The sequence below is a fragment of the Pezoporus flaviventris genome, unplaced genomic scaffold (genome assembly GCF_033815535.1).
Source record: "Pezoporus flaviventris isolate CSIRO_AGI_PZ_B2104156 unplaced genomic scaffold, CSIRO_AGI_Pfla_v1 ptg000005l, whole genome shotgun sequence".
NCBI classification, from domain to species: domain Eukaryota; kingdom Metazoa; phylum Chordata; class Aves; order Psittaciformes; family Psittacidae; genus Pezoporus; species Pezoporus flaviventris.
The window spans coordinates 1,298,512-1,326,511 of NW_026892553.1; the positions used below are offsets into that span (position 1 = coordinate 1,298,512).

Consider the following 28,000-nt stretch of genomic DNA (forward strand, 5'->3'; position numbering starts at 1 on the left):
CTGTGCAGTAAAATCACTTGAAGCTGCCCTTGTTGGTGAGGAAAAATCCCCTCTTGAGCCAGAAGAAGCTTTGGCCACTGTATGTCTCATCCTTGGAGAATGCTTTTGCCTCCAACAGACATTCACATGGAAAGACTGTGTTTGAAACATAGGCCTTCCTCTGGAAAGCTGTTCTACTTCATCTATGTGGAAATGATACCTCTAAAAAGAAATAGTTACTCTGCAGTCTAACAGAGAACTTGAGCATCCCCACTGGAGACAGTGCATCAGTCTTGCTTCCCAAAGGACACAGGAAGCAGTAACATATGCATGATCTTGCACAGGTATGTGCATGGTAGCACACATCTGGGACTTTGGAGGGGATTAAAAACTTGTTCCTAAACTTGCTTGCTTTTCTAAACCCAGCTCCAGGGCCTGTTTTCTGGTTGTCCCAGTTTGGTGGCTGGGCACTTATCCAGGAAGACCTGTCGAGTTTAGCAGTGTTAAGAATCTGTGGTTGATAACATGGAACATTGAACTCAGCCATGTAGCCAGTGTTCAGTCTGCAACCAGTTCTGCTATTAATACTATTCTAACATACCCCTCTTTATGTGGAAAAAGCATTTCATGACTTAAATACTTCCTCTTGCCCTAGTCATGCATGAGTCCTAAATAATTGCGTTCAGCCTTCTGCAACCAGTCAATCCATTAATGTAATTTTTATGGTGGACGGATTTTTTTGGTGGTAAAGTCATACCTCAGTCTACAATTAAAAAAAAATAATTCTTTCAATGCACCGATTTCTCGGAAAGCTTAACACACACACCAAGAGCAGGAAAAATGCAGTAGAGAAGTGTAATCCCCCTCAAAATATCATGAGAGAAACAGAAACATCAGATTAATTGTGTAGTCACGTTATTTTTCCCTCCCAAGTCTCAATAAATATCTGAGACATTAGTAACAGGGAAGTGTCCCCTAATCTGCTGCACATGCTCTGCTTTGTCTTTTGGCTGTATCTGAGGATTCAGCATCCTGTCTACACAACCCAAAATCTTCTGTACAAATAGTTTCTCGTAGTGATTGCACTTCACTAACTGAGCTTGCCCAGAACTTCAAAAATATCTCTCCTGACACCTCCCCAAGCTGAGATGTAGTTTTTGGCAATCCAAGCTTCTGAGAGATGAGTCTCCAGTACACGTAGCACTTAAAAAAGGATGCCCAGTGATTGCTGAGGAGGGCATGTGTTTTGTTGAGGTGTCAAGTATTGCCAGCACATTTGCTGTGGCTCAACCCTGTGACAGCTGGGAATCAGCCAACTGGTCCTGCATGTCAGACATGTCTCTTGGAAGAAATAAATGCTGCCAAGAAGGCCCTGCCCTCTGGGAACCCAGAGACGCTGTCTCCATGTGTCAGAGCTGTGGCCGTGTCAGTGAGTGACATTATCATTTCACTGCGGTGTGATGTGCAGGGTTTGCACTCTGTGCTCCCACAGACACAGCAGAGCCTGGGCTGCAAAGACCAGAGGCTGGCCCCGGGAGGTGGACAAAGCTCATTTCTCACTGCAAAGGGGCATGGCGTGGTCTTCAGGATAAAGACTGCAGAAGCTTTGAGGTCATGTTAGTGCCAGTCTGCTGGATAGAAGTAGAAGGCAGGCAGGTTTTCGTTGTTCTAGTGCCTGGGCAACTCTGGTGTTTATAAAAAAAGGTAGTGTGGAACGAATCAGAAGAGAACATGAGAGTGAAGTGTGATGTATGTCTCTGCTGGCTGCCTAAAAATGATGCCTGGCACTTGGGCTGAGGGAGAGAGGGATGATTCAGACACCAGGACCTCTGAAGTCTTACTCCTGTGTGAATGCTGATTTTCTCTTTGCTCTCAGCAAATCACTTAATTCCTCCCCTCTCTCCTTTCCGTAAAATGAGGTTAATGGTAGCAATTTCTCTGCTTCATTAAAGGGCTGGGTATGAATTAATATTTGCCAAATAACTTAAGACGCAGAAGACATGATATTAATGTGAAATTAAATTGCTGCAGAGGAGATACGGTTTTGAAATTGCTGGGATCTCAGGAGTGAAATAATTGGGCATGATGAGTCTAGACTGAGGAATATAAATTAATGTCAAATTCATGAGATGTGGACTGGAATGCCTTTGGCTGATGCAGTGAAACCCATGAGAGGTTTTTCTGCAAGTAGAGAAAAGTGTTAGTACTGGAAATTGAAAGGAGACCACAAGTTAACAGCAAGGATCCCAGTGATGTTTTTCGTCTTCCTTTTTACATTGGCAAGTTAACATCAAACATCAGGATTTAAAGATAAACCTACCAGCAGACAAGAGTGATCTCTCCTGCTTTCTCCACCTAACATGCAAAGTCTGGTCCAGTATTTCTCCCGATACAACCACTGGAGTGAGGAAGATGAATTCATACTGAATTCATGCTGATGTGTATGTGTTCATCATGATGTGTTCATTCATTATGTGTTCATCAATAAGCCTGAAGTAGTTCCTAATTAGTCTATTACTAATAACCTGTTTTCACTATAATTTGGAGGACAACGAGTTCTGGTGGACAGCTCATGAGACATACAGGAGAAAATGACTAAAAATGAGCCAAAAATATCACCATACTAGTCATGAGTAGGATCCTGACCTTTCAAATAAGCACTGCAGGCAACCTGAGCTCATGTAGATGGGGTCCCAGTGATCCAGGTGAGAGTACCAGGGCAGCTCATCACAGCTGGCATTTAATAGAGGCAGGAGGAAACTGGGAATGTCCCAGAGGGATACTGGCATCTGAAGGGCATGTGGGGCTTCAGAGGGGTCTGTCTCCTGTAGTTTTCTCAAAGGGAAGATCACCTCACACTGCTGAGCATCACTGTTCTGCATGGCAGTATTCCTGATCAGCTCCTTTTAAAGAACCTGAATCCCCTGATTAATGTTATTAGAAAAAGAAATAAATTCCAGCTTCCTCTTGATTAGCATTTCAAAGCTTTTTAAGCTTGTATCAAGTCACGTTTGCTCAGGAAAGAGGGCTCCTATAAACTCACTTCTTGTGAAATCTACACGTCTTTGTGAAGCAATATGACTGCAAGAGGCAGTTATGAAGAAAAAGCGTGTGTTGTGAGCCTTGCTACAGAACCCAAAAGCTGTCTCTGCAGTGACAGAGGCACAGGCGGAAAGGCTCTGTGGTGTGGGTTTTAAATGCCAAGCTGCCTCTGTGCCCCAGGGTGAGCTTGTCAAACACTTGAGCTGCTCTCCGCTGTGTTAGAGGAAAACACTCTCTTTCGCTCCCACTACAAATATAACGCTCACACCGCCTCCCTCATCCAGCGGCTGTGAGGTCCTCTGCAGTGGCAGAGGGGAAAAATAAACACTTTTGCCCAGAGCAGAGATCTGTGGGATCCTTGTCTCCAAAGGCCTCTTGGGAAGCTGCTGAAGTGGGGCTCACTGGGAGGTGTGGGAGAGCACCCAGTGTGGGCAGCCAGCCCTGTGGAAGAGATGCCTCCCTTGGGGGCTCCCTGCCCATGGTGGCTTTGCCAGCCTCCTGGCAGCCCTGGCTCACAAAGGGGAGAGGTTTCGTGCCTTGTACCCAGGACCCAAAGCTGTGAATCCTGCATAGGTTTGACCATCACGTTTTCCTGTTTCTGGGGAGTGGGCAGAAAGCCGCCTGGACTGTGCATGCGATGTCTGCACAGGTGGCTGCCAGCAGGAAAGGAACATTTGCCAGCATTCATTCTCTGTTAATGAAAGTAAGTCTTTTTTAAGGTCATGGGCAGAGGAGCTGTCATGTCACATCCTGCTCTTTATGTCTCCACAGCAACTCAACTTTCTGAACATGCAGAGCAGCCATGCTCTGTCTGCAATAAATCGACTCTGCTTTGTAACAGCAACATGCAGGAGGCCCCAATCCAAGAATGGGAATGTATGGAATGGCACCCTTTGAGGAAATGTCACGGTGGCATCTGAATGCTCCTCTGTGCTTTGTTCCCCCTAAGGTGGTTGGTGATGCCTGCGTGGTGCTGCGCCCAGCAGAGCCTGCAGGGTCTAATCGAAACGTGGTAGATGGAAAGAGTAATTTCAAATTTGACTCAATATTTGGTTCCCAAATGCAGAGTCACCTTCTTTTGGGCCTGTGGCTGTTTGACTGTGGATGTTTCATGGCATCATGGGCACAATTGTCTCCATCCTAACAACGAATTACTCAGCAAGGTAAAACAAGAGCAAGATACTGGTTGTTCTGATTCACAAGGGAACAAGTTCCTATTTTAGCACCATACTAGCAGAAACCTGCAGGACATTTTGCCAGAGGGGTGTGGAGAATGAGAATAGGTACAGATTATTCAGTATTTCCTGGGTGTCTGATAATTCCTTCACAATCTTAAAATCTGTAAGTGGGTTTATGCTGCACAATATAGTGCAGAATCAAGAGATTAACCTTCATCTAATTTACATCACTGGAAAAGGGTATCTGAAGGGAAGGAAATGCCCATGGTCCTCTCTGCTCGGGTAAGGCAGGGTTCGTGCTTGAGCTGTTGGGTATTTAATACACCTTCCCTGTAAGAGAAATTTCTGCGCCTGCCTGCCACACCTGCAGGCAAAAGAGGCAGATCCCACAGGGAATCATGGTTCAGAGCAGCTTTTCTAGTCCCCAAGCACTGGGGGTTTATGAAGGGCTGAGGCTGTGTCCCGGCTCTGCAGGGGGTCAAGGGAAGCTCCATGCATGACACCAAGTTCCCCTCAGCTGCAGAGAGCCGGGCTGGAAGGCTGCAGGACAATGAGTGAGGTCTGGCTGTGCTTGACACGTGCTTCTGGTTTCCTCCTCCAGTTCAGCATCTGCACCTTGTGAGTGGTTCTGCTTTTCACAGAAACGCAGCCAAACTTTCAGCTCCTGCTGAAGGTGCTTGAAGCACTTAAGAGTTTCAGTAGGAGTTTAGGCTTCACTTCACAACTAAAAGCCGTATTTGCAACCCACAGGAGTGTAATTGCCTATTCTTGTCTGCTTTTCGAAGTCATCAAGTGTTTTCTCCCTCCCGTGAATCTTTCCATAATACTTCTCTGTTGTTGGTAAGCCTGTTTCGCATCTCTCACTTCTGTGAGCACAGCTGTAGTTCTGTGAGAATTCAGTGGCAGCTGAATCTGCCTCTGCCAGCCTCACTCACTACCCCAGTAAATGATCTGCCATGCCCAGAAAGATGCTGTTTTGTGATGCTTGGAAGTGTCAGTTCAGAACTGATTAAAACTTGTTCCTTCCCTCCTGCATTACCCCTGCCTCCCCATGGTGGGAAGGAAGTTCCTTGGCTCTGCAACCTACTCTTTGTCAGGAGGACTGAGACTTTGTCTCAGTCTTTCAACAGCTGTCACTCAAATAAGTCTGCTCAATTACAGAGAAAAAGACAAAAGAGTCTCTAAACAGAGTGAGCAATTTTGCTTTCCCTGAGAGTTAAGTAGACTATAAACTGCTTCTCCACTTAACAGCTCCAGAGTATATTTTTTTCCTCTTGTCTGTACTCGTCATTTCTTCTCTGGGCTGTTGTGTGGCCAGGAGCGGCAGTGATGCACTTCTTAGATCATACATTTCCTGTTTTCTCCTGCATCAGGACCACACTATTTTGAGCGGAGGACAAAGCAGAACAATGTGGCTTGGTCGGATGGTGGGAGAAAACACAGGTTAGGACAGCAGGGAACTGTGGGAAGGGAGAGAAATTATTTAGGCATCACCAAAAGAGCAAAATGAAAGACATCTGCTGTCTAATTGAATAATCCAGCATTAAAGATGCTGCTCTGTGTTCAAAAAACTAAATTCAATATAGTCATATGTTGGTATTTCTTTTCTTGTTTCTATGATGATCTCATTTTGGTAGTAAATAGCCTACAAATTTATATTATTATATTAATTAAGTTTAATTAATTTCATTAACAAATTTAACAATTTGCTACAATCTGCTGCGTACAGCCCTAAAAGACACATTCTCAGAAAATACCCTCGTTAATGGAAATCATATATGCTCTCAAAATGCATCTTGATTAATACAAAGATTAGTTCATCCAGTTGCTCTCACTCTTGATTTTTGAGGACATGGTCATCACCATGCAGCTTTTAATGCTAAGAGAGCGCTAAAAGTAAAGCATGTGCTCAGATATGGAAAAATAAAACATGAGGACTGGGTTATGTTAAAGGGCACAAAGCAAATGAGGCTGAGCTTGGTGGAAAGGACCAGAGGAGCAGCATGCCCCATCGCCAGCGAGGGTGCCTCCTCTCATCCTGCATCCCATCTGTTCAGGCGGTCAGTGTTGTCATTGGTGCCTGTTTGGTCATCCTGGAAAACTTCTCATATGGTTTTAAAAGCTCTTCAAGAAAACTTGTTTCTGTCTTTCCCAGTTTTGGGAAGAAATGGTCAGCCCTTCCATACAGCCCAAGGTGGAAGAGTGCACGAACTGGGATGGTGTTTTTCTAGTATCTTAAACAAATCCTTGGGATATCTGGGGATGTTCTACCCCAGTGATAAGCTGCCTAAGCATCCAGGAAGACTTTACTTGCAACAACTCCAAAAGTGCTTTCACAGCCAATGAAGAGCTGTCCCATGTCTTCCAGTTCCCTTTTATGTTTGATACTTGTCAGAGAGTTCAGGTTGGGATTGATTCCCCTATAGAAAAGGGAGAGTTTTGATGCAGCCTGTAGAAGGTGATCTGATGTATTTCAAAGCATTTGAAATGGGAACAAATGCAGATAACAGCATCAAAGCCAACACAATATTCTTCTGGTATAATGTACGTGATTTAGTAGAGGAAGCAGATTTCATAAACCAGTCATATTTCTGAAGGAGAATACAAAACCCTGCAGCATTTCTCTGCTGTTCCCACACCCTGAGCTCGGTTGATGACTGTGAGCAGCTCTGGCAGCTCACAGGGTGCGGGGAGCTGAGCCAGCTCAGCCCTGGTCTGGGCCCCGTATGGGGGACTGGTGACACTTGGCAAGCCTGAGGCTGACATTTTCTTGAAATGATTTTTAAGTTCTTTGAAATGCTGCTACACTGAACAGCTTTTCATTATAATGCATGGACTTCTAGAAAGGAGGCATGAGCTGACATGGCTAAACCCCATTCTTTAACCTAGATTTGAAGTTCTGAGTACTTACTGTTTATCTCCAGACCACCCCAGCATCTTCAGGATGGCATCCAGCAGTGAAAGCTACAGACTGATTCGAAGCTGCTATTGGAAAACCAGATACTTTTGGATTAGAAACGCCTATGTGAGAAACTTGAATGTCACCCAGCAGAAAGACTCAGCCATGCCCTGCCACCTCATCTCCAGAAAGCAACTGTGTATTAAAATGCTCGTTAAATAAACATTATCCAGTTGTTGTGGTGAACAAATGGAAGGCCTTATGGGGAAATGGTAATGGCCTGTGTAAATTAAGACTGTTATGAAATGGACATACACAGCAAGAATTCATGTTGCACAAGAAATTTTCACTCTGCCTGTATCAATTGCTGTGGTTTTGGCTTTGTAGCCTTGGCAAGTGTTCTAGGAAGGCTGCAGTTGCAGGTGAGCCTGAATTAGTTCTGAGCACAGGGAGGATGCTGTGCTCTGGGACTGTGGCACTTTGCTGCAGGGACCTGCTAGCCCAGCTCCTGGTGAGCAGCTGCTCCTGGGACACAGGTGGTTCTGTGGATCGGGAGCCACCAGAAGATCTGTGGCAATGTTTGAGCTAAAGGATGCAATTATTTTGTTGTTCCTATTTCCCCATGCATACACAGATTTTCTTTTTCAAATCTTCCTTTCAAATGTGCCGGCAGTATGTATGATCCCAATCATATACAAAGGAGAGGAGATAATTGCCTGCTGAGCTGCCTGGCGGAAGAGTCTCACAGCTTAAGGTCTTCAGCCTCCTCGCTGAGGCAATGAAGATACTCAGATGGCTTTGTAAGTTGCTTCCATCACTTTATTGCAGTCCTGATTGGCTGGAGCAGAAAACACTGGCATGATTAGGAGGTAGGGAGACACAGCTGCCTCAAAGACCAGCCCTAGCTTTAGCAAATCTTGCTTCTTACGCATGGGAAAGCTGTTAATTTATTATCAGGTGAACTGCAAGCAAAGCAGAATATTGGCCTGTTTGTTCAAATTTCTGTAATGGCAATTTCTGTACCTCTTCCTCTTCTGGGGTAAACAAATATTTTTTCCTGAATTAGAATGGGAGGCCTTACACTGCAAAAATAAGCAGACAGCGTCAGTCCTGTGCTGTACCTCTGCTCTTGTATGAGGTCTCCAATGTTGACAACAGATGAGTTTTCATGGCAGAAGGATTTTTGGGTTCAGGTCCCCAGATCAGTTTAGGCTGATCTAAGCCAGCCATCCCTCCATCTCAGCAAACCACAGCACTGACTGGGGTCACTGACCTGCACTCTCTTTTTTTTTTCCCCCCACTTAGATTATTCCCTATTGATTAGCTCAGATGGACTGAATAGAAGGAGAAAAATTGCTCCCTAGGCCAAGCACTTGGCAATAAATCTTCTATACAAAAAGGAAATGCCTGTCTCTTCAGTTTTAAGTGTTCATATTCTTAAGCTAACAAAGGGAGATTCATGGTATTCTTCCTCTGCAGCTATTCATTTGCCTCTGGGAAAGGCTTGCCTTCTGCGCTTGCCAAGTTAATCAGTGAAACAGAGAACACAAACCATCAATGTGCATTTAAATCCCAGGCACTCTATAGCCACCAAAAAGAAAAAGAAAAAGGCTTTTGAAAGATACATCCACCTGATCCTCACGGCCACTCAACAGTGAGTGCCTCAGTCTAGGGACAGAGAAGCAGAAGGGACTTTTTCCATTTGAAGTTTCCTGACTGAGATACCGGCCAGGACAGGAAGAAAAACGGAGGAAAAATGGTTAGGACCCAAGTTCCAGATTGTGTAAGTCCCAAAGGTATGAATTAATCCATCACCAAGTGTAATTAAGCAGTGAGTTGCCAGGGCGGCTAGCGAACAGGCAATTTGGGCATAGGTCCCAGTGCTGGCCTCGGCACCAAGGAGGATGCCATTAAGCTGACCAAAGTCTTTGAAATCCTACTTCACATTTCCTCCTGGGAAAAGCCTGCAGCAGCAGCATTTCACTTGGTATCTGGGTTTTTTTCTCACCAGGAAACCCTGCAGTGTGCGGATCTCTGATGCCAAATGCTCTGCAGCCTCACATCAGACATTTCAGGATTCAGGAGGTGCTGGTGCAGTGTGGTGGCTTCAGGAAAGGAGTAAGTGCTCCCCTATAAGCATCCTCTACCCAAACCCTGCTCCTTTCACCTCTCTCCCAGGAGGTTTCTGAGAACAGCAGCAGACCCATAGGACAGTTAGCGCTGCATCCTCTTGCTAAACATTACAAAAGCAAGAAAGGGTCTTTTACTTTTTGCTTTCACATCTGGAAAGGGAGGAGTTCCACAGAACTGATTTGGTCAATCTCTAGAGTGAGAAAGTTGAATGGAAGCAGGAAATCAGCATTCCTGAAGCTTCCCCTTGTACCAGAGGCACCTCAGCTTCTGAGAGCTGACATCTCATCTGTGCCGACAGGTACCGAAGAGCTGAACAAAGCTTCCCTAAATCCAAGGGAAACCTGGGAGAAACAATTTTGAAGCTTCCTTTGAACCCAGTGGCAAAGAGAACAATTTTCACCTTGGCTAGAGAGGGGACCCAGCCCTTGCAGAAATCCCCCAACCTGAAGGGTTGTGCCTGCTTTTGTTTTGCACAGAAAACAGCGTATTAATACAGTGAAGAAGAAAAAATCCACCCCAGCAGTGAAATATGTGTTGATGGGCTTTAACCTCACACTGTGTGACTGTTTCCATTTGAGTAAATTGCACAAAACAGTGCAGGTAAATCAGCCAAAGCTTGTGCATTTAGTATGCTTTACCTGGTAATTGAAGCTAGGAGGAGCCTTCATGGGGGATGCTGGCTGGCTGTATTATACAGCCATATGCCAGGTGGGCGGTTTGTGTTTATTTCTTGCCTGGATTGTTTAGGATCCTCTACCAGTAAGGAAAGAAATGGAAAATTACCACCTTGACCACAGTTGTTATGGAAATTGGAGTCTCCAAGCAGCTCTGGAACTCTTCCTCTACTGCTTGATCCCACATCCAGAGATCACTGCTCAGTGTTCTTATTTAGCTCTTTAGCCATGAGATTTTGAGGCTCCAATTTTCTCAAGTGCTGCATTTTGATAAGACACTCAAGCCCCTTAACTGTTCGTTTGCTTCAAGGGCGTAGAGGTGCAGGTGCTGCATAACTGCATGTCTGAACTGCGGTGTTTTTCCAGTACCTGAGGGCCAGCCCTTCAGGGAAGTCCCAGCACTGCTCAGAAACCTGCGGCTTTGCACACCATGGACAAATGTTCGTTTCAGATCACTTAGCTCATTCCTGTTTTGCTGCAGCACTTCCCCTGATGAACTTCTCTGAGCCCACAGCCCCGCTGTGGTTGTCCGTGTGTCCTGTGCAGGTGGACTGATACCACCCTGGGACAGTCGATTGCCCATTCCTGGGGCTGCTTGGGCTGCCCTCTGCCGTGTCTTCCAGCAGCTCAGCTTCTTCAAGAGCCTTTGAGGAGAAACCCAGCTGAAATCCACCTGGGAACCCGAACTGGCTGTATGTAGTGGTCATCCTCAGCCGGGTTGCCTCCTTCAACCAAGGAGATTTTTCTGTAAAATGAAGGTGTCTGGACTTTTCCTCCAGTCAGTCACATTCCTCCGTGTGTGTTAATCCTTTTTTTCAGGCTGCTTGGAAAGGAACTTGGATGTAAAATAACCATGATTGCCTCTGGAGCCTCTCTAAGAAAGGACGCCACGTTTGCTGTTTTCTGTTCCCTTGTGGCAAGGCAGGTTTTAAAAAGCATGATAATCATTTTGTATTCAAGCTCTTTAGACCTCCTGAGGAAGTGCCAGTTGGTGTATGCTCTTCAGATTTCATTCTTACCATTTCATCACCTGTTTTGACTGAAAACTAAAAGCTTCAGAGTGAGTTACTGTCAAACACACAGCCTCCTCCTTTTCTCCTTTCCTGGTTGTTTTTGCTTCTGCTGCCACTGTTTGCAAATACAGAACGATGCACGGCTCAAACCCCTCTTGTGATCCACTGAATCTCAGCATTGAAAAGGCTTTTGCCCCCCTATCTTCTCTTCCTTTGGTCAGAGCTGCATGAAAGGACAGAGTTTTGAAGTAAATGCATATTTTACCACTACTGTTTGAGTCTCATCTTCCTTAATTCCTCCTTCCCTTTGGTATGTGAGTCATCCCAGCAAACTTATGATGCCTCTAAATTAATCAGGCCTTTAACGGGAACAGACATGATGAGCCATTAAAGGATGCCATTATTCAAAAGCCAGGAAAATGCTAAGGTGCTACCTGATCTTTCCTCACCTTGTCAAATGCATCCAGATCTCAGGCTTTGCCTCCTTAGCTCATGACAAGTGAGGTGCAAATGAGCAGTCCCTGCTGTGTCTGCTGGCTCCCTTGCCTCCCAGTCTCAGGCACCATCAGAAGGGTTCAAATAGTCAGAGTTTCTGTGGCAAAGTCTTGCCTGCAGAGTTTCAGCTCTCTGGCCTGTAATCAGCAATGCACTCGTAGACAGGCTTAGTTGTGAGACCATGAAAGTGTTCTGAACTTTTGGTCAAAGGCTCTTTGTGAACTCAGTGAATCATGGTTTTAAATGCAGTTTTTGCATGGTGTTACCTGAACTCGGGAGTGTCCCTGCTTACTGCTTCTGTATCTTCACAGGTAGGCTAAAAGCAATAGGTCCCTGCTGGTGCACCTATGTGTAAGCCACAGTCAGAGATGAAGGAATACATGTGCACAGCAACAGTCATATGTACATCACACACACAAATTACTTCACAGGTTGACCATCTGAGAAGGAGAAAAAAGGCGTGTAATTAGTGCAGCCCATTTACTCCATGTAGCATCAGTTGCATGATGTGTAGAGGAGATCTTGCCTTTGAACATCCGGCCCAGCACGAGCAACTGGGGTGCCAGGAGGAGCTGTGCTTCAGTGCCAATCACTTCCAAAGCAGCTCGAATCCCTTCATAGGCTTCCAGTATCTCTTTCTCAGTGCAGCTTTTAACAGCCCATTGTACCTTTCTATTTTCCCAGAGGCTGGTGCATGGTAGGGGATGTGATATACCCACTCAATGCCATGCTCTTTGGCCCAAATATCTATAAGGTTATTCTGGAAATGAGTCCCATTGTCTGACTCAATTCTCTCTGGGGTGCCGTGTCGCCACAAAATCTGTTTCTCAAGGCCCAGGATGGTGTTCCGGGCAGTGGCATGGGTCACAGCGTATGTTTCCAGCCACCCGGTGGTTGCTTCCACCATGGTAAGCACATGGCGCTTGCCTTGGCGGGTTGGTGGCAGTGTGATATAGTCAATCTGCCAGGCCTCCCCATATTTATACTTCAACCATCGTCCTCCATACCAAAGAGGCTTTAACCGCTTGGCTTGTTTAATTGCAGCACATGTTTCACACTCATGAATAACCTGGGCAATAGTGTCCATTGTTAAGTCCACCCCTCGATCACGGGCCCATCTATTTGTTGCATCTCTGCCCTGATGGCCTGAAGTGTCATGGGCCCACAGGGCCAAAAATAATTCACCTTCATGCTTTCATGGTTGCAGACCACTCTGTTTAAAATGTCCATCTGCTCTCTGCCTTTAGTCTCTTTAGAAGCATTCCGTTAGCTGATCTGCAGTCACCGAGAAGCACACAACTCATACCTCTGCATGCAGGAATAAAAGGTATTTTGGTCGGTGAGAAAACGAACATGAGCCAGCAGTGTGCACCCACAGCCCAGAAAGCCAACCGTATCCTGGGCTGCATCAAAAGGAGCGTGACCAGCCCGTCAAAGGAGGTGATCCTACTCATTGTCAAGTCACTTTTATTAGCAATGAGTCTTCTGCTAAGGAAAACATGTTTGGTTGGTTGGTTTGTTTTTCTGTCCTCTACTCTTTCACAGAGTGTGAAGAAGAATTAAAGCAGAACCTCCCGAGAAGAAAACGTACCCTAAGGGGTGTTAGAGGCTTGGAGGCTTCTGGAGCCAAGAGTCTACCACAGCAAAGGGAGATGTATTCTTCAAAAAATATTGGTCTTCCCACATATATGGGCCGTTCTGATCTGAAGGACAGAAGGTTGCTGACCCAAGCACTGAGCCAGGCATTTTAGGAATGGGCCGGTGTCACTATTACCTGCTGGGTTTTCATATCACAGTGGAAATCATGTGGCCAGCTGTCAGGCAGGAATTAAACGTGCTGTTGGTGGCATTCTGTGTGGTTTCAAGCAGGAAAAAAAAAAAAAGGAAAAAAAGGAAAATAAAAAAATCAAGTCTGAAGCTCCAGACCCCAATGGAGTCACTAAACAATGCCCATCAGTTCAAGGAGAAGGCAGATTTACAACATCATATTAGTTTTCTTTGTTCTGTTGCCCAAGCCTTTCAGCTGAAAATTCAAGGACTATCAAATTAGTTTTAAAGCTTTTCTTTTCCAACCGCTCTGAAGTTCCATTATTAGTAGCTATTACATACTTGCCATTTGTATTTTGAAAAATAAAATCTAAATTGTAACTGTCCACAGAAAATCAAATGCAATTGCTATTGCATTATTGCTCTTATTTCTCCTGTTGAAGCCCATTTTGCAAAACCAACTTGTGATGAATTTAAGTGCTATTTAGAATATATGCTAATGGCAGAGTCTAGTCTGAAATTATGTGTTTGAAAACCCTGTGCCCATTTGGGTGTGCAGCTAATGCTAGCTCCTACTCTGACCCTGGGGAATTAGTGCCTGCATATTACACAGAGATTAGTTTGTGCTTCCCAGTTCCTGCCACCTGAATTTTAATTTGATTTTGGATAGCAGATGAATGTAAGATTTGGACGTAGCTTCAGTTTTAAAGACGAAGTGCCAGTTGTTTAGGCATCTGGCATGTTTGCCCCGGGTGAACACAGCCTTCATGAGGCTGTTCCAGCTGGGGGGGGCCTTATAGTCCACAAGTAGTAAGCCAAGCTCAGATGAAACAGTAATGTGAAGTGAAGCAGTCTGGTGCAGAAGACTGTGCCTTGCAGTTCAGAAGTTACTGATTCAGCCCCTGGCTCTGCTGCCTCTACCTTCAGTAAACCCAAGCTGGCTTTTTAAACATGTGTCTCAGGAGGAAGGAAAGGCGAGTGACCCACACATTGCCTGACTGTGCGCATTAAACAACACATGCGGGTATAAGGCTTAGTAATAAAAAAAGGATTCACCTATATCTTTTATGCCTTAAGTTCTGATTGTGACAATAGATACCAATATCCGAGAGCAAAAGAAGGAGTTCTTACAGCTCATCTGTTACAATGCTTCTGGTGCCTGCGTATCTGTGGTATTATTAATTCATCTGTCTAGAGGGCATCTAGCCCTGCAGGAAACAAAAGACCTTCTGACATTTGAAAGTAAGACACAAGAAAGAAAGATACTGAATGTCTTTAATATCTCCAGTCTGCAAAGACTCCGCAGAGACAGGGAGGTAACTTGAATTTTGTCCAAGAAAAACAGGCAGAAATCTCTAAGCGATTTTATTCCACAACACAAGCATTCCTGCTCCTAAAACATTTTCTGAGAAGTAAAAAACCAGACAAATGTCAATCAGACACTTGTCTAATGACATGGAAAGCAAAGGACTGGCTCCTTTGAGCATCTGTGGGACAGGAGGTGGTTCCTGGTTAGTCCCTTTCTCTTCCGCTGTCACCAAGCATTGAGGCAGGAGCACAGGGCAAGACGAAAGACCAGGAGGAGTAGTGGGCATCAGCTTCTCACCTACCCTCAGTCTGTAAACCAAGCAAGTGGTAAGGCATATATGGGGAATAGCAGGACCAACTGCAAAGGGAAAAGTCTCTGTCCCCATTCAGGAGGGTTAATGAGGATTACTGTTGTACAGAGGAATATTAGACGCAACAGTGAATCATAATGAATCGAGTCTTAATTCTTCAAGCAGTGAGTGCTAGAGTGTTTCAAGGGGTTCTAGCATATATCAGTAATCAGATAATTTGCACCTGGAGAAAGATAACATGCCTGGGATTTGGCTGCAAATTTGATTAGCCTAAACTCATAGCTTTCTTCTTTGGACATCCTTGCAGTTATAAAGCCAGTAATAATATGTGCCAGGATAGAAATATATGAGAGGATAACAAATGATTCTTCAGGTGCACGGGAATCTCACAGGCGTGATGAGAATAACTTCAGTGGAAAAAATAAGCAGAAGCCTACCAGATCACCTTGTTGTAATGGTAATAGATGTACAGCGTGTTCTTTCTACATCCCTGAGGCAAGAAACTCCATATAGTAAATACAAGACTTCATTCTGCTTCTGCTGAAAACAACTGGAGTTATGCCACAGCCTTCACCTGGAGTAGCTTTGAGACCCTGGGAAGCAATAAACACAAAAATCTGGGCAAAGAACTGGTTTCCTGGAAACACACACATCAAATATGCATATCTTTCCTTCCTATCTCTATTTTGGCTCTCTTTTTCTCCTGTTTACTATGAAGATCATCACTGGTTTTTCAAAAGGCCTCTGGCTGTTGTGGTGCAAGCTGTGATGCTCAGTCTGCTTCACAGCAAAGATACCCAAACTGAAAAAAACCTGAAATTAAATTGTCATCACTTTCCTTGACAGAGGATAGAGACATGGCTGGAGATCAGGGTGCATGCCAGACCCAGGATGAGTGATCCCAGCACAACTCGGTGAGCATCCAGGAGCAGAAGGACCGATTGCTCCAGCCCCGTGTGTGGCTCCACAGCCACCAGCAGCTCCGACATTGGGCACATGCTGTTAACTTTTCCCAGCACCACTTTAACTTCCCAGGATCAGGAAACTGAGCTTAGGGATGCTTCTGGATTATTGTTTTTTAATTTGGTAGTAACAAATTAAATGCAGACGAGTCCATCTTCACGGAGAACTGGAGACTCCAACTGCTCTAACAGCATGCAGAAAAGGTGAACTGAATGCCAGAGAACAGGACAGATGTTCGGAAGCGTGTGTATAACAATTCTAAGGGCATTATTAACTGAAATAAGCAATAATTAGATAATTTGGAAAACAAAAGTGGTGTTGTCATTGTAACTGACAGGACTAACGACAGCGGCGTGTTGGACTGGACTGCTGAAACCTCAGACTCATGAGAATTTTGAATGATTGGCTCTGCATGTCAGTGTGTGACCTTTTTACCCATAAACAAAATCCTGGATCTAGCAGGAGGCACATTCTCTATGTCCCATGTCCTGCCCATGCGTTCCCCGTGTGAGCAGCCAGCCTTCAGCTCCGTGGAAAAGGAGCCACAGGCAGGATCAGGAGATCACAGAGCCCACTGTGGGCAGAACACAAAGCCTTCTTACTTGTTTTTTAAATCAGGTGTAACACACACAGCATGCAGAATGAGAAAGATGATAGCTTAAAATATTGTCTAAAATCTTTGCCTGAAACCTAAACTGACTTTTTTCCATTTTTTTTTATTTTTTTTTTTTTTACATTTCTGTGTCAACATCTGTCAGGAAGAATCCAGATGTGAGAAAACACTTTTCTAAGAGCAATCTGTCAGTGCTGAAAATCCACCAGTTCTAAAATTCAAGCTTGGAAAGTTTTTTGTTTCTTTTCCCCACTGATTCCAGTTACATTGCCGCACACAGGTGCCCTGTTGCCAGAGCAGGCATCTAGGAAGCCATGCTCAGAGCCCACCCAGGCTGGTTTGCATCCACAGCCCTGCAGCGTGGTGGTGGGCTCCGCTCTGCAGCAGTTGCGGCGCGGCTACAGCCATCAGAGCTCTGCCCATCGTTTCAGTCCTTGGTGGTGAAGGGATGGGTACGTGCAACGTGTCCCCTTTGGCTGGATGTTGTGATACTGTCTTGGCTGAGTGCCGTTTGAGAAGACTGACGGTGCCTGTGGACTTTGAGGGCGATTCAGTGGCAATGAGAAGCCAACACCAAGGACTCCCTGAGCTTCCACGTCCCCGCTGCCGGCACAGCGCTGCCTGCCCACACCGGCTGCGCTGGGGGTTACCTCGGGCAGGGGCCCCGGGGAGCCGCTCTCACACCCGGGGAGCGGAGGGGGGCGGTAGGGGACCCCCCCCCCCGGGGCTGTTTTATGAATGGAGGGGTGGCCACGCCCCCGAACCCCGCCGCGCCCCCGGATTGGCGGCTGCGTCCCGCGCGGCTGCACGTGCGGCGCTGAACAAGCGGTCCCGGTCCCGGTCCCGGGGCAGGTCCAGGTCCCGGTGCAGGTCCAAGTCCAGGTCCAGGTCCCGGTCCCGGTCCCGGCCCCGGTGCAGGTCCAGGTCCAGGTCCCGGTCCCGGTCCCGGTGCAGGTGGAGCGGTAAGTGAAGGGGAGGTGGGGAGAGGAGGGAAGGTCGTTGTCACTGGGGAGAAACTGCGTGTAACTTGTGCTTGCAACGGGTGTTAACGAGGGAAGATTAATCCGGTTCAGCCAGTGGAGCGCCGGTTTCTGTCCAGCATTACAGCACGGGTCGGCCAGAGCCCTGCTGCAAAGATGCCTTTAAATTCGTTAGAAGGGAAGGTTCTGGTTCTTCTCTGCTCTGCATCGGGAAGAAATCCTTGCTGCAGCAGCTGGGAGCGCTCACCCAGGCTTTCTGACCCAGGAGCTGGAGAGCTAGGGAGGTTGCAGTCAGGTAGGCTCTTCCTCTCTGCCCTTCGGATTCTATCAGGTTCTAAAAACTGAAAGGCAGACCCTCCTGTTGCATAACACCGTGGTATTCCAGCTCCTCAGGATCATCTGCGTTTAGCCACACCGTTCTTCAGGGAAACAGGACAGTGCTCTCTACTGAGAGGATTGCTTTTCAGTGTAGCATGAGCATCTCAGCTGTGGTTTACACAGAGATGAAAGTGGTTCAGCTGGAGCTGACTAAAATATGATTTGTTTTTGTTACACAGGTGCTGCATTGCTCTTAGGTCCCTCTCATTGCCCGCTGAAAGCTGACATTCACCATAGAGGATGACATCCTCGGTACTTACTACAGTGGATAATAAAGAGGTGTGGAGTCCTGCATGGCTTACCTAGGTATGGGATAAACTTAAAGGCTCTCATTGGAGTAGAGAGTCCATCTGCTATCCTGCCCCAGAAGCCCAGAGGGATGTAGTTCTGGATTCTCTCATTACCTGTGGAAGCACTAAGTCCTTTCTGACTCGTGCCAAGCTCACAATGTTCTCAGAGATGTTCTGCTACAATGAGTCCTGTGTTCCAACCATCTTTTTCACACAAGGTGAACAATCCCTTTCCCTGGTTTTGGCTCTGCTCCCCGTTTCATGGCAGATCTCCAGGTTCACATCTTGTGAAAGTCAGAGTGGAACCTGGTCTAGGGCTGGTCCTGATGCTCCCAATGCCATCAGCACTGAGATACTAACAAGGAGATAAGTTACCTGTTGCACTACAGCTGCTTTGCTCCAGCAGAACCCGTGAGCATTTGTCATGCTCTCTGTCCTACCCAGGCTTCTTTCTCTCACAGACTTGCCCAGTAAACACCTGTAATCTCCTTCCACCCCAGCAAGCTACTTTAACATCCATTTGCTTGTGAGAGGCGTCCTCTTGTAGGTCCTTTGGTATTCCCCATGCTCCGCAGAGTAAGCAGACAAGCTAAAGTGGATTGTATTGTGGAATGCATGGCTATAACCACCATCAGCTCACTGTACCTTATTTCCCCCAGAAAGCAGTTGATCTCTGACCCTTGTGGTGCCTGCAGCTGAGGCCACCTGTGTGGCTGAGCATTGTGCTGGTTTGGGGGTGCTGGGTGTCTCTTTCAGGCCATGTGGTGGGTTGGCTGTCCTGGGCAGCCAGCCAGTCCCCTCTGCAGGAAGTATCAGGGAGCCTTTTAGTGCTCTGAAAGCTCTGCTTACTAATGCCTTGCACTGTGCGAGGTCCATTGATTTGTGACCATGGGGCTTGATGGGAATGGCGTGTACCAAACAAAAACCAATTGCCCTCCTGGAGAGCCTGACAGCTTCTAAATGACTTTCCCCTCCCATATATTTATATATGTATATGGTTATAGGTAGAGCATATCTATAAATACCAGTGTGCATAGTTAATAGGTTCCACCTAACATCAATAGCTCAGCAAAATCTAAAATCACCAGAAATATCTAATGGGTATCAGTAAAGGTGAGGAAGCAGAGGGTTTTTTTGTTTCTAGGGAATAGTTCTTGTGTCTCTGGCACTGTGTGTTGGTTTGTTTGTGTATGGTGTGAAGACTGTGAGTTCCATGCCTCTACTGCTAACTTTTTGCCTTTGCAGGAAAGACCATTTCCTCGCTGAAACAGAAACACTGAATGCAGAATGACATTGCTGTTTGGGGGAGAAAATGTGAGATAGCCTGAACTCAACTTCTGATGTGATTTCCAGGTTCTGAATCGCTTTAGGATAATTGCTGGTGTTAGATGCAGACACAAGCTATCTCTGCTTTTGAAAATGATCCCCAAATGGCTCCAGCTGTACATTCCAACAGAAAAGAACTGGCTGTTTTGAAGTAGAGGATGAAAGCACCAACAGTGCAGCCTTTTGTGGAATTTGGACGAAAAATAGACTCAGGTGAGAAGAAAGAAGAAAAAGCTGACATGGGATTAAAACAACTGCAGACCTTGCCTGAGGTTTGCCTACAGGTGCTGCATGTAATAATGAGTTCTTCTTTCCAGCCTGCCTGTGGAGCTATTGTTCTTCCTGATACACAAAGGGGTTGAAAGTGTGTGGTCTCAAACCAGCCCCTTTCCAACATGCTAGTTGGAACTGCTCTCCAGTGCTGCCTCTGCACGGGGGGAGCCCATCACACTATGGAAGTTTCCTCCAGCTTTTCATCTTAAGGTGGTGTTTGTAGTGTCAGCTTCATCTTTACCAGCCTCCTAGAGAACCAAGAAGTTCAAGGTGATGGAACACTTCCTAGGTCAGCTGGAGCTGTGATCCGGGTGGCCTCGAGCTTAGTGAAGGCTCAGGTGAACCCACCATGCCTCGCTTGCTGCTTCAGTTGTACAAGTCACATATGATGGGGTTTCTTGAGGAGTTTGACCACTACACTTCCTTGCCCAAACTCATGTCAATCTACCAAGCAACCAACAGGACCATCTTCAACTGGACAGACAGCCATATTGTTGAGTGGGAGAAATTCGCTGAGCTGGCTAAATACGAGCCAGAATCCCAGAAATCGACAGTGAAAGCACTCCTTATTGTGGCATACTCAGTCATTATCACCATGTCTCTCTTTGGGAACATGCTGGTGTGCCATGTGGTGCTGAAGAACAAGAGGATGCACTCAGCTACCAGCCTTTTCATTGTCAACCTGGCAGTGTCTGACATTATGATCACGCTGCTCAACATGCCTTTTACCCTGGTAAGTGTCCCCTGTGCTGTCCCCTCAGTCAGGAGATGATTCTCTCATGAGAGCACTGCTTGGTGGTCACACCCTCTCTGTGCATGCTCTTCTAGGACTGAGGTGTGAACCCAATACAATCAAGTCTAATAGACAACTCTGCCAGGCAAGTAAAACACTGTTCAGCACCCTGGGGGCTCCGTTTGCTCTCTTAGAATCTGTATCTCCTAAAAGACCCTAAAGTCTCTCCAGGTATGCCACCAAACCACAAGAAATTCTTGGGGAAAGCAGAGTAAGTGTCTGGATGAACATGTAATGTATTCACAGGAGAGCACTGGAGGGTCACACTTAAACAACTTGAATGACAGTCATACCCAGGACATTGGAAGAAAGTAGTCGAGCTTTTCAGACCTGCCACTTGGGTTAAGTCTTCAGTGAAAGCTCTGCAGACCAGAAAGGAGGGGTCTTTGTTCACTTTTTCCAAATATAATTGTTAGTATAATTAAAAAGTTGTTACTGCTGTTCATAAATGATGCTTATATGAATAGGCCAGGAGGGCTGCAGCAGCACCACTCATTTAATCTGTGGGGCTTGACCTTTAAAACTCTACTGTAAATGTTTCAATATCCAGCATAGCAGACCTTTCTCTGGGTTTCAGGTGGAGCTGCCCTGCCATGTGGGCTTCCCCATGGGATTGTTTTCAGAACATCTGGCTGATGACCTGTTCTCTCCCACCCCCAGGTTCGGTTTGTGAACAGCACGTGGGTCTTTGGTAAGGCCATGTGCCACGTCAGCCGCTTCGTGCAGTACTGCTCCCTGCACGTCTCCACACTGACACTGACAGCCATCGCTCTGGACAGGCACCAGGTAAGATGCCACCTGATCGATGTTCCAGTGCAAGGCTCCTCCCAAGCCCCTGCCAGTCTCAGTTAAGCCATGGTTTCAAGGTGGCTGAATCTTGGGGATTAAACCCATATCCAGTGAGAAGGCTTTAGAGCTAAATTCAAAGATCCCCCTCATGTATCAGGGGTGGGAAGGCTTGATGGACTTCCGTAGGCTCTAGGTACAGGGCAGGAGGGAAAACACAAAATATGGCACTGCACGCCCCAGCTTTCAGTGGAAAAGGGTGAGAACACCTTTTTCATGTCATTTGAAGAGCCAAGTCCAACCTAGCTCCCAAGTACGGCAGCGCAAATTGGTTCAGGAGGTGGTGTTATACATGGGAGGCCTTGAAAGACAGCTAAGCCAATGCTGAGTGCGAAGTGTTCCTTTAGCTGTACAGGGAACTTTTCCAAGCTTTTTAGTTTACCACCCAAAACCCATAGAACACCAGTAGCATCCTGAGTTACGTTCTGGTTTAGCTGCCCATTTGTTTTTTTGCTCTTTGTTTCCCATTGGGCATCATCAAGTTGCAGGAGAGATGGAGAAAAAAGAAATTCTGAGACTAAATCCCTGTGGTGCAACTATGGGACTAATGCTAGACCAGTACAAACAGGAGTGGCAGAGTGGGAAATCTCTGTTGGAAATCCTGGGAAGAGACTTAAGAGCTGGAAGAAGACCATGCCCAGCATCTGCCTGCAGCATGGCCATGTTAGCTGCCCACTGGGATAAACACTCCCTGCGTTGCCAGTACCTGAAGGAGAAGGTAGTTCAGGCTTTCATGTAATCAGTCAAACAACATTTTCCAGGCTCTCAGATTTTATAACCTCTTTACCTTTTCATTTAACAGAGAAAATTTCATAAAAGGTGAGTTAATGCCTCAAAAGAGGGTAGGAGGCATTCAGCTTCCTAGGTTCAGCTAAACAGAAGAGGTTTCTTTACGTAGTCCATATAGAATAAACAAACATACCCAGTCTTTCACCAACAGAGAGGCTTGTGTAGATGCCTTCTTTTTTCTCTGCCTAATGTAACCCACAATTTAAGGAAAACGGTCCTCACAAAACCAAAACAGGAAAAAGTTCATTTGAAAGCACTTCTGAGCAGAGTGAAAAGTTCACTGTTTCCCCTTTTCCAGGTCACTCGAATAAGCAGAACATTTCCCTAATTGCAGCTGTCATTTTCTTAACAGCATTGGATCACAACGAAAAATGCCTCTGCTGTGTGTGTTGGTGAAGGGACACTGCATTCCTGTGTGACAGGAGTTGTGGTGATGTCTCTGTTGCAGGTCATCCTGAACCCACTGAAGCCGAGGATGTCACTAACAAAGGGAGCGCTGAGCATCTGTGTTATTTGGATGATGGCAACCTGTTTCTCCCTACCCCATGCTATCTACCAAAAGCTTTTCCAGTATAACTACAGGTGAGCTGTTTCCCCTTCCAGGTGAGCATGGAGAGGCCTGATGGCCCTTTGCAGCAGTGGCTCTCAGTGGTGAGCATGGCTGGAAGGGCTCCAAGGCTTGGGGAAGGACACAGTGGAATCAGCAGGAGTTGCATGTGGATGAAACCTCACTTCCCAGTGCCAGCATTTTGCAGGAATGCCAGACTCAAGGCCAAGGGGATAATCTTAAGTGGACAGTATTTTCAACCTGAGAGATCTGTTCCAGGAAGCAGGGAAAGGGCGCAGTAACAGGCAGCAGGAGAAAGAGTATTGTAAATATTGGGCTTCTCTGTGAATGAATCATGAGCAGCAGGTGGAAGGAGGTGATCCTGCCCCTCTATTCTGCTCTTGTGAGACCTCACCTGGAGCATTGTGTGCAGTTCTGGTGTCCTCAACATAAAAAGGACATGGAACTGTTGGAACAAGTCCAGAGGAGGCCACGAGGATGATCAGGGGACTGGAGCACCTCCTGTATGAAGACAGGCCGAGAAAGTCGGGGCTGTTCAGCCTGGAGAAGAGAAGGCTGCGTGGAGACCTCATAGCAGCTTCCAGTATCTGAAGGGGGCCTATAGGGATGCTGGGGAGGGACTCTTCATTAGGGACTGCAGTGATAGGATGAGGGTTGATGGGTTCAAACTGAAAAAGGGGAAGTTTACGTTAGATATAAGGAAGAAGTTCTTTACTGTGAGGGTGGTGAGGCACTGGAATGGGTTGCCCAGGGAAGCTGTGAACGCTCCATTCCTGACGGTGTTCAAGGCCGGGTTGGATGGAGTCTTGAGTGACCTGGTTTAGTGCGAGGTGTCCCTGCCCATGGCAGGGGTTTGCAACTAGATGATGTTAAGGTCCTTTCCAACCCTAACTATTCTATGAGTCTGTGATTCTGTGACAAGCATCTTTCTTCCTGCTGCACAGCCAGTTTTCTCCCATCAGCGTGGCAGGGAGAGTGTTTGACTGCTTTTTATTGCTGTTTGTATATGAAAGGTTACACAAGATGGGAGTGCAATCTGGGGCTCCACAGCCCTTCCTTACTCGTGCTTGTGATTAATACCTCTCTGGGGCGTAAATATCTTCACCCACTTAGACATTATAAACAAAGTGTTGGGTTACTCCTGTACTTGCATTGCTTCACCGCTGTGGTCAGGGTATTACTGAACAAACTGCTTAGGAATGAACAACCACCATCGGTTTCATGGCACCCACCTCTGTTCATCCTTTAGCACAGCCAGAGGAAACTTAGCCGCACATTGGCCTGAGGCAGCTCAGTGTTATAAGGACTTCCAGGACATGCTATTCTTATCCCTGCTTTCCATTGAATGAAAATTCCAGTTGTGATATTGCTGGTAATGGCTCACTGCAGGGCCAGGGTCTCCTGAGCCAGGAGCTGTTGGGGTTCTAGGGACAGGAGAACATGGGCTCCACCAGCACTTTTCTGGTGCAGTGCACAGCGGTGCAGTAAATTCCATGGTCATGTCAAAATTTACCGAATCACAGCATCCTGGTTGGTTCTCAATGAGCCTCTTCCCTGAAATGGTCTTGAGCCTCTTCTCACAGCTCTGTGCCCCTGCTTTGGAGGGTGAAATGAGTTTTTAAGCTCTGCAAGCACCAAAGCATCACCCTTGCTAGTCCTCAGCTGTCCTCCAGCCCAGACACCATGTTGAGCTCAAGGGATTCCCCAGACAGCTGATTCCTGGGGAATATGGTGAGGGATGGCTGCCCCACTCCGGCCCCACTGCTTCTGCTCTTTCCCTATGGCTTTGCTCTTCAGCATGGCTATGATGGGTCTGACTCCGCACCGTGGTGTCACCTTGAGTGCCATGCTTGCTTCCCCATAGCAGATCTCCTGTTGCTCTGGCGGGTCCCCTTTGGCAAGCAGAGCTGCCCACAGGCAGGGGCTGGGTCACTTGAGCCAGCAGGGAAACTGGATCCTGGGGAGGAAAAGGTCAGGAGCGTGGCTCAGAAAGGATGATCTTCCCTTCTGTGCCAGGTCCCCTCTTGAGCGTTATTGTCTCCAGGGTGCTTACTTGGCTGAGCTCTGCTCCTGCACCCGTTGTCATCCCTCCATCAGCTGCACATGGGGCCTGCTCGCAGCCGTCCGTTTTCAAGCAATCTTCTATTTGTGGCACAACAGCCAGCACCAGAGGTTGAAAACAGGATATTAAACATATTAATGAATACTGCAATGAATAAATGCAGCTTGATGGGGGCTAAAGTCTGTGCTGAATACAAGTGAGCAGAGGACAAGGGTTGAAGAGAAAAGGGCAAAATGGTACAAGAGTGTCCTGGGTTCAGCAGTAGCAGTCATGACATGACACTCACGACAAAGAGGAAGAAAAGAGGAGGTGAAAAGGAGAAAACATCTGCTGGAAATACATGTGCAAGTGCTCCTTTCTCCTAATGCTTCATCCAGACATCTGTGGGATGCAGAGGGTCCCTTACAGAGCAACCACTTCCCTCGCATCAGCATGGCAGGGAGAGCGTTTGACTGCCCACATGGGCTTTTTATTGCTGTTTGTATATGAGAGGCATTGCTCTTCAGATGGTGCTGGGGTGCATCAGCAAATATCTGCTGCCAGCCAGAACGTGTGAACAGAGCCTGGATCTGCTGCGTTGGACATGACAGATTGCTGAAGCACTGTTAAAATGAGCTACTGCATAGAGTTGAACTCAGTTCTTTTGTTAGTTAACCATCAGAAGTTAAACTGTCAGGCTTAAGTTAAACTTGAGTTAAGCAACCAAGTTTTCTAGTAATCACAGCCATTTTAAGATGTTGCAATTGGGTTTTAAAAGTTGGTCTTCCAAAAAGCTGATGGGAAGAGGATGGTCAGTATGGGAAGGAAGGAGTGCTGCCCATGCACGTGGCATCATGGCTATGAGCCTGTGAGGCTTTCACACAGCCCCTGGCCCTTTCCCTTCCTCTTTTGTCCATAAGGGTTTTGACTTCCCAGCTGCTGCAGCAGTTTTCTGCTGTGGCTGAAGGGGTCCTGTACCTGCTTGGGTCACAGAAAGGTGTATGACTGCACATCCAACCTGGCAAAGGCAAGTCAGGGCTATCACAAGTGCACTGCAGTGGTGATCCCAGCACCTGCTGTGACACTGTCGCATCCTGAAAAGAGCTGTTCAGTTGTGCTTGCCCAGACCCAGTCCACACAGCCCAAATGCAAGAGGAGTGACACATCCTGGGCTGGATTTCCAGGTAGGCTCATTCAGGGGAACCTGGGAATAATGTGCCTTTATTCTAGGTGTGTAGGAATCACTCATGGGCCTGGAGAAAAGCAGGAGTTTGGTGAGACTCACCTACTGCCTTCTTTCCCCCTGCACTGGGTTTTGGGGGAGGAGAAGATGGGCACGGCGGTGCCTCTGTGCCTATGCACACAGGGAAGGGAGAGATGCAGCTGGATCAGTGCTGCTTTCACAGTACCCCCTTCTGTAAGAATGGGCCAGCGGAGGTGACGTTTACCATGTCACATGAGTGCCTCATTCAATTAAGATCTGTGGCTTCTAAGAGGAAACTCCAGTTTGTCTTTCTTTTATCAGACTATAGTTTAAGGGAAAATGAGGTAATATACTTTAGCTAGTCTTACCCTCAGTGAGACACCGAGATCATCATGAGAATGCTTTCTGAGAAACAGAGGTTTGACTGAGCTTGGTTTTGTTGAGCTGAGCAGTATCTGCCCCTGCTCTGTCTGTACTATGAATCTGAAGTGGTGATTGTGGGTGCCGTGGAAACCTCACTGTGCTTTGCCAAATTGGCAGTATCCATTTGCACAGCAATGGCCACGTGCTATATATGTATTTATTTGTTTTCAAGGGAAGCCACTGTCCGGAGTTTGTGCCTCCCCGATTTTCCTGAGCCTGCAGAGCTGGTCTGGAAGTATCTGGACCTGTCTACCTTTCTCCTTCTTTACCTCCTGCCTCTACTCATCATCACTGTCACCTACACGCGCCTGGCCAAGAAGCTGTGGCTCCGTAACGCCATCGGAGACATCACCACACAGCAGCACATCACGCACCGCAAGAACAAGAAGAAGAGCATCAAGATGCTGATGCTGGTGGTGGTGGTCTTTGCTGTCTGCTGGTTCCCTCTCAACTGCTACGTGGTGCTCATCTCCAGTCTAGGCATCAAGACAAAGAACTCCCTCTATTTCTCCCTGCACTGGTTCGCCATGAGCAGCACCTGCTACAACCCTTTCATCTACTGTTGGCTGAATGAGAACTTCCGCTCAGAGCTCAAGTCCCTGCTGTGCATGTGCCAGAAGGTACCTCAGGCTCAGGACAATGCGCTGCCACCTGCGGTCACATCCTGCCACGAGGCGTGGATGGAGCAGGCCAGGTACCGGAAGGCACCTGCCTCACAAACCATTTGCTCCACTGTAAACATCCAGACTGCCAACACAGGCCTGTGAGCTGGAGGGCTGAGGTGAGTTGTCTGGTTCCGTGGATGTCAATGGGACCTCCTCGTTTCTCCTCCAGCAATGATGGTGTTGCTCTGACTCTGTTTACTACTGACTTTTGTCATGTACCACAGTAGCAACCCCTTCACTCAGTGCGGTGGCAGCAAAGCCTCTTAAGCACCCTCCCTATAAGCCCACAGCTGCAGCTGTTCCAAGCAGCAGGAGACATGGAGGTCCACAGATGGTCATTTGCTTTCAGGGTTTCCCATCTTATTACTATCAGAGGGAGGGGGACCTGCGTTTCCACCATTGCTCATGCTGTCCCAAGTCACTGGCCTGTCTCAGCACTCGTAACAGGGGCCACGCCATGAGGGCTTTGCAGAGCAACAAAAATGGACTTGTTCTGGGGCAAAGGACTTGGACATCCAGGCTGATTCCATCCATATGGAGTTTCAGCAGATTATACCAAAGCCTCTCAGCGAGCAAAGGGTCGTCAACAGCACCGTCCCCTTCAGAAGGTGCTGTTCCTCCTCCCCTCACTGCTTCTGCCTTGGCTTTGTCCCACCCCTCCCTCTGCCACTTCTGGAGCTGCAGAGCTAACATCCCTGGCCAAGGGGAGTGAGAATGCATGCTGGACATCATCAGCAGCAGCCTCAGATGGCACTTGGGGGTGTGGGTTTAGCCCATTGTGAATTTATTTTTGGTTTTATTACGAAGATATTAATTCTGGAAATAAACCTAAAGTGCTAAACAAAAGCCACAAAATATTTCATCAGCATTCATATTTCATGTAGCATTCACTAGCTAAAGAATTAAATCATTCTGCATAATTACTAATTGCTGTGAAAGAGTTTCATTTAAACAATGGAATTGACTGCCTAAGAGGGAAGGTTTTGTTTACAGTCCTGGGGAAAAGACAGTTTAATTTAGTTATGCTTGGGAGGCAGGTGGAAAAAAAG

The 28,000-nt window shown here is 46.9% G+C and overlaps 1 protein-coding gene across 1 annotated transcript; it reads left to right on the forward strand.

Annotated features, from left to right (window-relative positions):
• Positions 1-19,298: 19,298 nt before the first annotated feature.
• Positions 19,299-27,061, forward strand: LOC133265192 (G-protein coupled receptor 83-like). Its single transcript, XM_061445504.1, has 5 exons — positions 19,299-19,562; positions 19,667-20,355; positions 21,076-21,201; positions 22,499-22,632; positions 26,459-27,061. Exons 2-5 carry the CDS (start codon positions 19,972-19,974, stop codon positions 27,051-27,053), a joined length of 1,239 nt encoding a protein of 412 aa, XP_061301488.1. The 5' UTR covers positions 19,299-19,562; positions 19,667-19,971; the 3' UTR covers positions 27,054-27,061.
• Positions 27,062-28,000: the final 939 nt, after the last annotated feature.